Source organism: Oratosquilla oratoria, chromosome 12, assembly GCF_046742065.1.
Source record: "Oratosquilla oratoria isolate Oo_2021 chromosome 12, ASM4674206v1, whole genome shotgun sequence".
NCBI lineage: Eukaryota > Metazoa > Arthropoda > Malacostraca > Stomatopoda > Squillidae > Oratosquilla > Oratosquilla oratoria.
The window spans coordinates 42,289,851-42,304,694 of NC_134788.1; the positions used below are offsets into that span (position 1 = coordinate 42,289,851).

Here is a 14,844-nt window from a genome sequence, read left to right on the forward strand (position 1 = left end):
TGAGGGGGGCAGGGGGGATGGTGGGGGGAGGTTGTCGCTTACAAAGATGTGGCATAAAAAAATATGATCGTGAAGATTAGGATGAGGAAGAGAAAGACGATGATGAGGAAGAGGATGATGATGAGAAGGAGAAAGAGGAGGAGGAGGAGGATGAGAAAGAGGAAGAGGATGAGAAAGAGGTTGAGGCGGGAAATGAGGATGTGGCCTGTTTTTTTTTTTTTTTTGTAATTATGAGATAAATTCAATCACATGGAAGTTGGGGAGAGGAAGATGGGGTGTATATCCTGAGCCTAAAAAATGAGGGGGGCTTCGTTCATCCGTCGATATCCCCCCCACCCCATCCCACGAGGTAGGTTGGGGGGGGAGGATGGTGGAGAAAATGGTGAAGTTTAAGTTGGATTTGGACGAAGTGGAAGAGGAAGTTGACGAGGAATTGTCACTCGAACAGAGAGAGAGGAGAAGAGGGAGAAAGGAAAAGGAGAGGAGAGGGCATGGAGAGAGGAGAGAAGAAAGATGAGAGAGAGAGAGAGAGAGAGAGAGAGAGAGAGAGAGAGAGAGAGAGAGAGAGAGAGTCGAGGGAGGGAAGGGAGAAGAGGGGAAAAAGATGAGGGAGGGAGAGGGAGAGAAGGGAGAAGAGGGAAAAAAGAGGGAGAGGAAGGAGAGAAAGAGAGAGGGAGGGAGAGGAAGGAGAGAGAGAGGAAGGAGAGAGAGAGAGGGTGAGGAAGGAGAGAGAGAGAGAGAGAGGAAGGAGAGAGAGAGAGGAAGGAGAGAGGGAGAGAGAGAGAGAGAGAGAGAGAGAGAGAGAGAGAGAATTCATACAAGCCAATGGTTGTAGGAGCCAAGTTGTAATGCTTGGAGTTAAAACTGTAATTCAGCCCAGGATGTACGTATGTACATATGTACGGATACATACTTGTAAACAAATGTTGGCTGTGGTGGGGGGACTACTGTTCGGGGGGATGGGGAGGAAAAGATGACATTCATGTGTGGGGGTGTAATGAAGGCATGTGGGGGTATAGGCAAGGAGCAAACTAGCTGATGGGGGGGAAAGGTGCAGGGATACATTATGGGGGGGGAAATAAATTTTGGGGGGAATATGGGTGGGGTAATACTTTTTGGTGGGCTATATTTTTGGGGAGAATGCAGGTGGGAAAGTACCTTTGGGGGTTTATGGGTGGGGGGAGGGGGGAAAGGCGACTGACCCGATCTTGATCGAAGCTATTCCCCCCCCAAGTGGGGTGGAATTCTCCACTTTCGTAATATTTGGTTTTGATGTATCCCCCCACTTCCCTTCCTCCCTCCCCAACAACCATCCGTTCCGACTCGAACAGATTTTGGAAATGTGGGTGGGGGGGTTAAATTGGGGTTTGATTGTGGTTTAAAGGGGAGGGGGGTTCTTTGATTGCACATGCCCAAATTCCCGGGGGGGATAGGGGGTGGATAATATGTCTGGGAGCTTACATCTTAATTCCCCCCAAGTATGTGTTTGTATATACATATACACGCGTATACAGTGTTGACCCTCCTAAACACATTTTAATTTAATCCCATGGGGAGACGAGGGGGGGGGGGAAGTGCCCTCCCCCATCTTAATGTATGTCATGTAGGACCCCCCCCAAATCCCCCTTCTCTCTCTCTCTTCTGGGGGGTATACAATATACGGGTCTCCGGTATTGCAATTTAGCCCCCATCCCTCCCCCCCAACTCCTCCAAGCCTCCATTTCATCAAGACCGAAGTAAGCCCCCCTTCCCCCCACTTTGTTCTCTTTGCTTCCCGGTCTGGGGATGGGGTGGGGGGAATAAAGGGAACGGGGGGTTGGGGGAAAGTGGGGGAATAAAGGGAACGGGGAGTGGTGGGGGGGAATAGTCTTTGAACACGAGTCTTACACTAAGTTCTATATGTAAATAAATGTCTATATATAATTACAAAAATACATGTTTTTACCTAGCTCAACTTAACGTAATTTTTCGTAAACACAAAACACCTTTGGAGATTTGAAGATTGAGCTAGGAATATTGGACTCTTAATGACTAGTGGTTGGTTACTAGTTAGATCTCTAGTGCCGAACTAAATCTAGTGGGGGGGGGGGGAGGGCACTTTTCTCTCTCTCTTTCTCTCTTTTTTTTTAACAGGTTTTAAAATTCACATTTGAGCTCTCAGGCGCGATTTCAAAACCCCCGGCAAAAACGTCCACCGAGGGGAGTGACGTCACACGCTACCCCCCCGGGGGGGCCCCTGTGACGTCACACACCTCTGGTTAGAGGGAGGGGGGGCGTTACCCCCCCTCCCTCCCCCTCGAAGGTGGATCTGAGGTAAACTACGCAGCAACGGGGTTAGTTGAGTTATAACTATGTACTGGGAGGATTGTTGGGGGGGTTAAGCCAAAAACGGGGTGGGCGTGGGAGGGGGGGATTTATGGGGGGCGGGGGGAAGGGGCTTCGGGCCTGGAGGGGAAGGTGGAGTGGCGAAGACCTTCCTGAAGCAGAATCCTTACTGTGGAAGGACCAACTCCTGAAGAAGGTAAGAGGGGGAGGGGAGGGGGGGAAGGACCTTCCTGCTGGGGGGGGGGGGGTACTGGGGCTCCACGTCTGAAGCCCCTCCCTTCCCCGTTTCAAGGTCCACGTGGGGAAACTCGAGGACCATAGTGAGGGTGAGGAGGCGGCTCGAGAAGCACGTGGTCCTCGAGGAGTAGCATATAGTCCTTGAGGGGGAGCATATGGTCCTCGAGGGGGAGCATGTGGTCCTCGAGGAGTAGCATATAGTCCTCCTCGAGGGGGAGCATATAGTCGTCCTCGAGGGGGAGCATATAGTCGTCCTCGAGGGGGAGCATGTGGTCCTCGAGGGGGAGCATATAGTCCTTGAGGGGGAGCATGTGGTCCTCGAGGGGGAGCATACAGTCCTCCTCGAGGGGGTGCACTAGGTTAATGAGTCGTATGTGTGTATTTACATGATGTTCCCCACCACCTCCCCCTCGACTAACAAGTTCAAATTAATCTTCACACATGTCATCCTTGGAGCGTGTGTACATGTGTGTGTACGTGGGTGTGTACGTGTGTGTAACATTTCTCCCAATGTCACCTGTCTGCAAGACTTTCTTTGTAAACAGAAGGCTACTGGTCTGGCGCGCATTCACTGCAAACGCCAATGTTGGGGGGAATAGGGGGGGAATGGGGGGAATGACACACCAGTGGACGGTGGGGGGTTGAAACAATGGCCCAGTGGGTGGGTACGTGTGGGGGGATAGTGTGGGAGAAACTGGGGGGAAGGGGAGCGGAAAGGGATTTTGCGTGTGTTATTGCCATATTAGTGATTACACAATTGTGAGCGACGGAGTTGGGGGGAAGGGGAGATTACTTATGGATTGTAAAATGTAGTTAAAGGATCCTACGGGGGGAGAATGGTGAGGATAAGGATGGGGAGAATATGTGTGGGGGTGGGATAAAGGTTAGATGGGGGGGAAGGGTGAAAGCCAAGGAGGGAGACTGTTGGGGAGGGAAAGATGGTGGCGAGAGGAGGATGGGGAGAATGGGTTGAGGGGGGAAGGGGGGAGGCTAATGTCCAGCCTGTGGCCAATCAAGATCCAGACCTCATTCCGGGGACCGAGTGCCGGCCCACAGGGCTGCACCCTCAGGTTTGAGGTGGATTAAGCCCCTCCGGGGAGGGGGGAGGGAAGGAGAGCAAGATAGGAGGGGGAAGGTGGAAGGGGGGACGGAAGGAAAATGGAGGAGGGAGGAAAAAAGGGAGTAGTAAATGTGGAGTGGGAGGGGAGATGGAGGGGAGGAAAAGTGGAAGAGGGGAAGAAAAGTGGAAGGGGAGGTGGGGAAAAGTGGAGGGGGAGAGGAAAAATGGAAGGGGAAGGAAAGTGGAGGGGGAGGAAAAGTGGAGGGGAGGGGGAGGAAAAGTGGAGGGGAGGGGAGGAAAAGTGGAGGGGAGGGGAGGAAAAGTGGAGGGGAGGGGAGGAAAAGTGGAGGGGGAGGGGATGAAAAGTGGAGAGGGAAGGAAAAGTGGTAGGAAAGAGGGGGGGGTTGTGACAGTGGGGGGAATTGGGGGACGATGGGTGGGGGTGAATGAGGGATAACATGGACGGGGTGGGGGGATAGGGGAGCTTGAGGATGGGGGCTTAGTATGGAGGGACTGAGGATTTGGGGGGAACTGAGGATTTCTGGGGTGGAAAGATGTTGGATTTGGTGGCGGGGGGGGGATATTGAAGATTTTGGGATGGAGGAATGAGGATTTTGAGGGTGGGGGGACGTGATTTTCGTGGACGAAGGGAAGGTTCGAGTTTGATGGGGGGATAAGTTTTGGGGGGATTAGGATTTCTTCGGGGTTGTGGGGTAAGGTTAGTGAGAAGATAAAGATTTGTGGGGGATAGAGAGGATTTTTCGGGGGATGAAGGGATTTTGGGGCATAGGATTTTTGGGGGGATGGATTTTGGGGGATAGGATTTTTGGGGATAGGATTTCGTGTGGGGTAAGGTTAAGGGAAAAATAAGGGGATGAGGATTTTTCGGTGATAAGGAGGATTTTTGGGGGTGGATGGAGGATTTCAAGGGATAGACAGGATTATGGGTGGGGTAAGGTTAGTGGGAGATAAGTAGAATTTAGGAGGATAGGTTTTTTTTTTTGGGTGGATAGAGAGGATAGTTGGGGTGGATAGAGGCTTTTTGGAGGTGGATAGAGAGGATTGTTGGGGATGGATAGAGAGGATTGTTGGGGTGGATAGAGGCTTTTTTGGGAGTGGATAGAGAGGACTGTTGGGGTGGATAGAGAGGACTGTTGGGGTGGATAGAGGCTTTTTGGAGGTGGATAGAGAGGACTGTTGGGGTGGATAGAGGCTTTTTGGAGGTGGATAGAGAGGACTGTTGGGGTGGATAGAGGCTTTTTTGAGAGGATAGAGAGGATTGTTGGGGTGGATAGAGGCTTTTTTGGGAGTGGATAGACAGGATTGTTGGGGTGGATAGAGGCTTTTTTGGGGGGTGGATAGAGGCTTTTTGGAGGTGGATAGAGAGGACTGTTGGGGTGGATAGAGGCTTTTTTGAGAGGATAGAGAGGATTGTTGGGGTGGATAGAGGCTTTTTTGGGAGTGGATAGACAGGATTGTTGGGGTGGATAGAGGCTTTTTTGGAGGTGGATAGAGAGGACTGTTGGGGTGGATAGAGGCTTTTTGGAGGTGGATAGAGAGGACTGTTGGGGTGGATAGAGGCTTTTTGGGGGGGTGGATAGATAGGATTGCTGGGGTGGATAGAGGCTTTTTTTGGAGGTGGATAGAGAGGACTGTTGGGGTGGATAGAGGCTTTTTGGAGGTGGATAGACAGGATTGTTGGGTGGATAGAGGCTTTTTGGGGGTGGATAGAGAGGACTGTTGGGGTGGATAGAGGCTTTTTGGGGGTGGATAGATAGGATTGTTGGGGGTGGACAGAGGCTTTTTTGGAGGTGGATAGAGAGGACTGTTGGGGTGGATAGAGGCTTTTTGGAGGTGGATAGAGAGGATTGTTGGGGTGGATAGAGGCTTTTTTGGAGGTGGATAGAGAGGATTGTTGGGGTGGTGGATAGAGTTTTTTTTGGAGGTGGATAGAGAGGACTGTTGGGGTGGATAGAGGCTTTTTGGGGGATAGACAGGATTGTTGGGGTGGATAGAGGCTTTTTTGGGGGTGGATAGAGGGTTTTTGGGGGATAGCAAGGTCTTATGGGGGAGTAGAGACTTTTTTGGGGGGGTGGATAGAGAGGATTGTTGGTGGTGGATAGAGAGAATTGTTGGGGGTGGATAGAGAGGATTGTTGGGGTGGATAGAGAGGATTGTTGGGGTGGATAGAGAGGATTGTTGGGGTGGATAGAGAGGATTGTTGGGGGGTGGATAGAGAGGATTGTTGGGGGTGGATAGAGAGGATTGTTGGGGGTTGGATAGAGGCTTTTTTGGGGGGATAGCGAGGATTGTTGGGGTGGATAGAGAGGATTGTTGGGGGTGGACTGAGAGGACTGTTGGGTGAGTTGAGGTTAGTGGAAAATAAGTAGGATTCGGGGTGGGGAGCCCCCCCTCCCCCGGGGAGGGGGGGGGTTAGGTATATGGGAGCTTATGATCGAGGAGGCGGGGTGGAGCGAGCGAGCGAGCGTGTGCCAGCCAGCGCCGCGCTAACCTGGTGAGGGGCGACAGGGGAATGTACCGGAAACGGCCTGCGGGATGGTGGATAGGCCCCCCAAAGCGCCGGGCTAGGGGGGATAGGTACGCCGCCAATGGAGGAACCGCCTTGTTGTTGTTCGACGGGTTGTTAGCGAACTTGACCGTGATAGGCTCCGTAGCGCCGTCAGGAATCGTCCCGTTCAGCTTCTGGATAGCGCGTTCAGCCTCGACGCGTTGATCGAACCTGATGAATCCCACGCCCTTCGACAGGCCTGCGAGGGGTAGAGGGAAAGGGGAAAGGGGAAAGGGGAAAGGGGAAAGGGGGGACGGGAAAGGGGACGGGAAAGGGGACGGGAATGTGGTGGAGAAAGGAAGGAGTCGATTACGTCCGAGTTGGCATTTGCATACACAACGACGACGAGGACAAGGAGTTCGGTTGGGGGGGAGGGAAGGGGGGAGGGGGGGAGAAAATACAGAAAAAATAAAAGTAGGAAGTTATATGATGTTCCTGGCATATTCATAAGGGGGGAAGGGGGGATAGGGAGGGGGGAGCTAGATGGTGGGGAGCATAAACCGGCTTTCTCAAAACGGATTATGGGTCGGGGGGGGGGAGTTGGTCAAGGGTATTCAAAGCAAATCAACGGCTTATGGGGGGGGAAGTTAGGTTGGGGGGGTTAATATTAGGGGTTTAACATGGGGAGCTAAATGTGGTTTATATTTTAGGGTTGGGGAGAAATGGGGAGGAATGGGGGGAGTATTCTTAAGATCGTTGCCAAATATATACATATATACACACATGTATGTATATATATGTAGGCACACACAAGTATAGTGTGCTGTTGCTAAGAGTTAATCAAAAATATGGGGGCATTATTAGGGGTGGGGAGGGGATGGGGGGATATTTCTACATATCAAAGTGGGGGGTGATGGGGGGGAGCGTTGGTATGATGGGGGGACTCAAAAACAAAATAACAGTAATAATAATAACAATAATAATCAGTAATGATAATAATTAGTAATAATAATAATAATGTGTAATAACAATAGTAACAATAGCAGTAATAATAATAACATAAGCAGTTAAAAAATGTCAGCTATGTGGCCAGGTAGACAACAGGCCATACGTTATAAAACTAATTCATTTATTAATTTATTTTATTTATTTATATTTCATATTCTAATAGTTCACAAACAAAACTGGTAAACTTAGGTGACAGAAAATTCAGAAAAAAAAAATATATATATATATAATAAATAATAATAATAATAAAATAAAAATTTCCAAACCCTCTCCTTGTCCTTCCAAATTTCCCCCCCATTGCCAATAAACTCCCCCCACCCATCCTAAACCCACACTAACCCCCCTACCATCACCACAAACACTCCCCTTCTCCCCTCTCCCCACCTCCCCAGACTGCTAGTGACGTCATATCTTTGGACCCCCCCTCCCAGCATGTGGGGGGGGTGGGGAATCACTCCAAAACCCCGCCAACACTCCCCATGTGGGGGTGGGAGAGAATAGATGATACAGTTTACAGGATACAGAGTTACTCCCTACGGACCAGAGTCACGCATCATGCTATTCATGACTGGAGACCATTCTTCTCTATCTCACTCCTACATCCCCAGCACCCTAAGGACCTCTTCACACGAACGGTTCGAACCGCGCGGAAACAGCGGCGAAAAAAAAAAATTGTGTGTGGACTCCTCAATTAGCGTACACTGTAACCGAACCGCGACATTTGAATCTGCTCATGTTGACAGGGCCAAAGCCCCCCACAACCCTCTCCGTCTCTCCCACCCTATTGACCTTTCCCCCCTTCCCCCCACTTCTCCCTCCCCCTACCGCTTTCCCCCCCTCATTCTACTCCTATCCTAACACCCCCTACAAGAATGTTTCCCCCCCCTACCACTATCCTGACCCTGCAAGGACATTTGCCCCCCTTCTCCCCCTCTAATTCTGTCCCCACACCCCCGCCCCTCCCCCTACAACCTTCCCCCCCGGGGGGGGGGATGTCTCCCTCCTTGCCCCCAGTGGTCTGCTCACCTGTGATATTGTCGCATAGGATCCGCGAGGTGATAATGGAGCCGTAGGACCTAAACAGTCCCTCGAGGTCTTGCTGGGTCATCGACTTGGGCAGACCGGAGACATAGAGGTTGGCCCCCTTGATGGCTTCACTGCTCGGCCGCGCGTACGACACCTGGATGGGGGGGAAACGGGGGGAGAGAAAAAAAATTAAGATGAGAAGAGTTTGTGGAGGTCATGGGGGCGGCTGGGGGGAGGGGGGGTTGCATCATCTTAGGTTCGGGGAGGGGGGTATGGAGGATAAGGAGGGGAATATGGAGGGGGTATGGAGGATATAGAGGGGAATATGGAGGGGGTATGGAGGATAAGGAGGGGGATATGGAGGATAAGGAGGGAGTATGGAGGGGAATATGGAAGATAAGGAAGGGGTATGGAGGATATGGAGAGGGTATGGGGGATATGGAGGGTATTAAGGGGGATATGGGACATATGGTGGATAAGGAGGGGGTTGTGGAGAGGGTATGGAGGCGGTATGGAGGATAAGGAGGGAGTATGGAGGGGAAGGAGTAGGGTATGAAGGATAAGGAGTGGGGTTATGGAGGGTATTGAGGGGAATATGGAGGGAGTATGGAGGATATGGAGGATAAGGAGGGGGATTTGGAGGGGTTATGGAGGGTGTTGAGGGGAATATGGAGGCGGTATGGAAGATAAGGTGAGGGTATGGAGGATAAGGAGGGTGTTATGGAGGGTAATGAGGGGAATATGGAGGGTATGGAGTATAAGGCGGGGAATATGGAGGGCACTGAGGGGGATTTGGAGGGGGTATGGAGGGGGAAGGAGGAGAGGAGAGTAGTAAGGAAGGGAGAGGGAAGAATAGGAAGAGGAGGAAAGTGGGGGGACGAAGGGGGAGGGGGGGAAGAGGGAAAGGGAAGTGAGGGAAGGGGGAAAGGAGGGAAGGGGGAAAGGAGGGAAGGGGGAAAGGAAGGAAGAGGGGAAGGAAGGAAGGTGGAAGGGAGGGGAGAAAGGAGGGAAGAGGAAGGTAGGGAGGGAAAAGGAAAGAAGGGAGGGGAACAGGGAAGGGGAAAAGGAGGAAATATGGAAAAGGGGAAAGAAGGGAAGGGAAGGGGAAAAAGGAGGAAAGGTGACGTCATCAAATTAGATGACGTCACTGAGTGGAAGAGGGGAGGAAAGGGGACGTGGGGAAGGGGAGGAAAGTGGGTAGGTGGGGGGAAGGGGATTATCCCCCAACTCTCAATAAAATCGCCTGACGGCACACAGCAAATCACAACTGAATCGGTGACGTCATCAAATTAGATGACGTCACTGGCCTTAGTGACGTCAATGACATATTGCCGTCGGGTGATTTTATTAAGTTTTTAAAATCCACAAAGACTCCTTTTATGGGGCCTTTATTCTGGCTAAAAGTATTTTACACACGTATATACACACACAATTGTAAATACAACAGGTATATATAATATCATTATTACAATATAACTGATTTAAAATTAGAAAATCCAATTCATTTAATGGAAACGTACAAATCCCTTTTTGGGGGGCGTGGCCAGTTCCGGTCACGCCCACCCCCCATCCATCCACCTCATCCTCCACCGTCACTCACCTTAATCGTTTTGTTTTGGAGCCTGAGGCCATTCAGCTGGTTGATGGCCCTCTCGGCGTCGTCTGTGCGCACGTAGTTCACGAAGCCGTAGCCCAGGCTCTGACCTGCGGGACCAAAGGGATCGCAACGTTAGACCCAAAGCGTTCAACGAGAAAAAAAAAAAAAAAAAAAAAAAAAAAAAAAAAAAAAAAAAAAATTATATTATATATATATATATATATAACCACACCCACATATATAAAATCATACATATATATACACACACACACATATGAGAATAGAATCACCAGTGACGGTGAAGTCGATCAAATTATTCCGACACAGTCGGTAGGGTGATGGAACCGTGATTTCACAAACCCGGTTCGAATCCGGGGAGGACAGATGGAATTGACACCCACATATATACATATATATATATATATATATATATATATATTATATATATATATATATATATATATATGAGAGAAATTCACTTATAGCAGCGACATCAATCCGATAATTTTTATGACAGTTGCATGCAGGATTCGAACCCACTGCACTCGGCCATCCGTAGATTACCTTAACAGAGCCTTAGACCACTGGTCTAGTGGTCTAAGGCTCTGTTAAGGTAATCTACGGATGACCGAGTGCAGTGGGTTCGAATCCTGCATGCAACTGTCATAAAAATTATCGGATATATATATATATATACACACACACACACACACACGAGTATAATGTATATATATACACAAACACACACACACACATATATACACACCAATGTCTTTTCCCCCTCTCGCGAAGGGGGGGGGGGTTTACATAAATAATGACAGTGATAATTCGGTTTAACGTCGCGATCTCCCCCTTATCAGGAGGCTAGGACGGTACCCCTCACAGAGCATTTTGTACGGGGAATTTAATGGCATCAGGGTTCGAACTGTCCCCTCGACCACCGCCCAAGTTGCGACGCTCTAATCCGATCGGCCAGCGCGGGTCCTGTTATTATTTTCATTATTGACATTAGTAACATTAATACCAAAATAATAATAACAATAACACTATGTGAGGTGGCCGATCCAATAAAGACAATAATACATAACAAAAAACGATACGTTTAGAACTGCAACAAAGAGTAATATGGCTAACATTTTCTGGATGTCGTTAACTGACCTATCTAGCCGCGCCCGTTCTCCTGTGTGTACATTATATATATATATATATATATATATATATATATATATATATATATATATAATCAACCACAATGCAATTTAATTCTAAGCCATCAGGCGCATGCAGAAATTGAAATGTAGTACGCCCGTGGACTCGAACCCCATGCGGCGAGAACAACATTACCAGTGCCGAGTGACTAGACCATTACACCATCACGAAGACCCCACAATCGGAAGAAAGGGAAAACTTAGAAGAAAGTATGACTTCTATATTTCGGCTAATAGCTATAGCCCTCTTCAGTAAAGTCCAGGTTACATGAAATGATACGAGACGTAAATACAATTGCGATGTGCGTGGATGAGGAACAGGCATAGCTTAAAACATGACAACCCTGCGCGACGGATTGTCATGTTTTTAGCTATGCTTGTTCCCCTTCCACTCACATCTCAATTATATTTAGGTCTCGTATCATCTCTTGTAACCTGGACTTTCCTGAAGAGGGTAGCTATTAGCCGAAATATAGAAGTCATACTTTCTACTAAGTTTCCTTTTATTCCGATTGTGGTTTCTTCGTGATTATCTTTACAAATGTGCCATTACATTTTGTCCAAGTGACACACACACACATATATATATATATATATATATATATATATATCAATTCCAATTAGGATTATTTTCTTTTGCTCCGAGGAAGAGCAAGTTGTGAGGAACTCTTCGAGACTCGAGAAAAGAAGAAAGTGTAGGAAGAGAGAGAAAGAGAAAAGAGAGAGAGAGAGAGAGAGAGAGAGGAGAAACACACACACACACACACGAAGAATGGGTATATTTCTGTTGTGCCCACGCGCGCACGAAGTCATAGAAAACGCATCGCTGGGCCCTCTTTACCTCCGTCCTATCATAGAAAACAGGCTCCTGGGCACCCTAGACTACAGTATATATATATATATATATATATATATTATATATATGCGTAAGTAACCACTAGGAAAAGTAAACTAACGAAGCAGAGCGCTTTCGTATAATTACATCTTCAGTGCAGATGTAATTCTTTGTATCTCCACTGAAGATGTAATTATACGAAAGCGCTCTGCTTCGTTAGTTTACTTTTCCTAGTGGTTACTTACGCATTTGTGAACACACGCTCCTAGTGTTTTTATCGCATATATATATATATATATATATATATATATATATATATATATATATATTATATGCCCTGTGAAAGACGCCACATTTCTTTTATCTACGATAGACGTCATAAGATTTCTTTCACCTCGGGAATGATGAGAAAAGAGGCCTTTGAGCCAGGAAGGGGCCACAGAACAAACTCTATAAACAAACTCGAGTCAACGCAGGGCGAACAAGGTCAAAGGTCATCGCTGGAGGATCAACGCCTTGGAACAGAGACCCGACGATCTTCACATCGATACCCCGGATCAACTGTAGAATTCCCACCCCCGCGCGTGCGTGCTTATCCGGAGTGCTCCGCTGTCACTCAGGTACACACCGTCACTCAGGTCATGATAACGTTTTCTATTACATTTACCTTACCTAACCTAACGGCGCTCAAAGGGTTAATCTTTGTTTGGATTAGGTTGGGTTAGGTTAGGTAATAATAATCATAATAATAATAAAGTTATCATGACCTGGGTTAGGTTAGGTTTAAAAAACAAAACAAAAAAAAAAACACGTTATCATGACTTGAGTGACGGTGTGTGCCGGAGTGACAGCGGAACACCCCGGATCCCCACAGATCAGCACGCGGGGGGGAATTCTACAGTTGATCCGATACGCCTTTTTGGCAACTCTCAAAAGTGACACAATTTCACACATGTTTCTTATTTGGCCAACCCTTCGTGGGGAACGCCCCCTTTTCCTTTCTGTAACATTTAGCTGGGGAAGTCTGTCAAAACCCGGAGTTCACCTCCGGGCCTGCCGGCAGTTTTTGTATCTGACTCGGACCAGGAATAAAAGGGTAAAAATGAACCTCTTTTACCTAACCCAGGAGACAGGCTCCCAACACACACACACACACACAAATATATACACATATATATACATATTTATATACATATACACATACATTTATATATATACATATATGTATATATATATATATATATATAAAGCTGTTGCCACTTGTCAGAATTGATTCAATTCGTTGTTTCACTACGGCCTCCTTTACTATAGGCAGAATAAAAACACAATTAAATCATAAATAATAAAAAAATCAAATAGCAAATAGACAAGAAATACACGAACGAGAGAGCGAGAGAGACGGACGCCACGCTCCAAACGGACTTCTTGGAGCGCACAGGCTAGTCTTTATTATGGTTGGCGCCTCGCCAGCCCTCAAACCTGAATAGAACCGGACGGCGCTGGAGTGAATAAAGACTAACAAGTACGCCACGAAAAAAAAAAAAAAAAAGGACGGTACCCTACGAGCACAGTCGGTGAATACCCTTGGCTGCCGCTAAACTTTTTTTTTTTTTTTTACGAGACGCCATCCACCTTCGTGGTCCTGGACCACGTGCTGGGATCGTGATCGACAGCTTTTATCCTTCCGAATGAGAGCTACGAGGTCCCCCGCCCCGATCTGTGGGTAATACTGTGTGCGACCTTACACACACACACACACACATTCAACTCCTTGCCCACCAGAGCTGGAGTGCCGGCTTGCAGTGCAGCTAGAAGAATCAGCAGTCGAGCGCGGTACCACTGCACCATCTAGCCATTACTGCTGAAACAGTATTTTGATTTATTATTAATATTTTACTTTTAATTTCAGATTCTGTTTCCACTCCAACACTACGGGCACAGGTGGCGTCATCGGATACATGCTGGCCTCGAATTCGTTGTGGGTTCGAATCCCGCACTCCGATTCCCAGCTACAGTGACTTCTGTGCAATGATGACGGTTTCGGCCGCAGCTGTACAACGTCTCCCGGCGTATGACCTAGATCTACCTTGACCAGTGACAGCTGGTAGGGGACATGGAACTGCCTAGTGTAGGCCTTAAGGTCTCTTGCAGTCTCCTTCATTCTTATGTAAGCCCCTAACTGGCTAGACAGCTTTGTGGATGACAGGTGGTCATGGACATGGAAGTGCCTAGTGTAGGCCTTATGGTCTCTTGAAGTCTCTTATGCACAGGTATATGGAGTCCAAAGTGAGAATGTGTGTGTGTGTGTGTGTATGTGTGTGTGTGTGTGCGAGTGTGTGTGTGTGTGTGTGTGTGTGTGTGTGTGTGTGCGTGTGTGTGTGATTTGTGCGCGCGCGCGTTCGTACAAAACGCGCATGTACATGTACATATGTACACACACACATCCACAGTACATAAATTCTTCCGTTTTTCCAACTTTCCACCTGTGGGGGGTTGGGGTTGGGGTGAGGGTGGGGGGAAGCAGCAACTCCACCCCCACTTCTCCCCCATCCCGTATTCCCCCCACCTCTACCCCCCCCCCTTTGTCGGTGTAAAAAGAAGCTCAGACTGAGCCAAGGAGGCAACCAGCTACAGAGAAGGGACCCCCCCCCCGGGGGGAGAGGGGGGTGAAGGGGAGAGAGAGGGGGGAAGGGGAGAGGGAGGAGAAGGGGACGGTGCTAAGTGGAAATAGGAGAGAGGGAAAGGGGGAGAAGAGAGAAAGGTGTGAATGGGGGGAAGGGGAGAAGGGGAGTTGAGGGGATGGGTGAAGGGTATGGGGAAGGGGAGAAGAGGGGAAGGTGAGAAGGGGAGTTGAGGGAAAGGGGAGAAGAGGGGAAGGGAGTGAAGAGGGGAAGGGGTGAAGAGGGGAAGAGGAGAGGGCAAGAGGAGAAGAGGGGAAGGGGGAGAAGATAGGAAGGAGGAGAAGAGAGGAAGGGGGAGAAGAGAGGAAGGGGGAGAAGAGGGGAAGGGGAAAGAGGGGAAGGGGGGAAGGGAAAAGGG

General features: G+C 48.6%; 1 protein-coding gene across 17 annotated transcripts in view; it reads right to left on the reverse strand.

The window, feature by feature from the left end:
- Nucleotides 1-14,844, reverse strand: part of LOC143031548 (ELAV-like protein 1) — a 486,883-nt gene that overhangs the window by 33,395 nt on the left and 438,644 nt on the right. For 14 of the 17 annotated variants that reach the window (XM_076195544.1, XM_076195556.1, XM_076195553.1 and 11 more), the window contains 3 exons: nucleotides 9,766-9,869; nucleotides 8,166-8,319; nucleotides 6,135-6,390 (listed from right to left, as the gene is read on the reverse strand). In XM_076195544.1, coding sequence (XP_076051659.1) covers nucleotides 6,135-6,390; nucleotides 8,166-8,319; nucleotides 9,766-9,869 — 514 coding nt within the window. The remainder of the gene's footprint in view (nucleotides 1-6,134; nucleotides 6,391-8,165; nucleotides 8,320-9,765; nucleotides 9,870-14,844) is intronic. The other 3 variants (XM_076195555.1, XM_076195550.1, XM_076195557.1) reach the window with 1 other exon arrangement.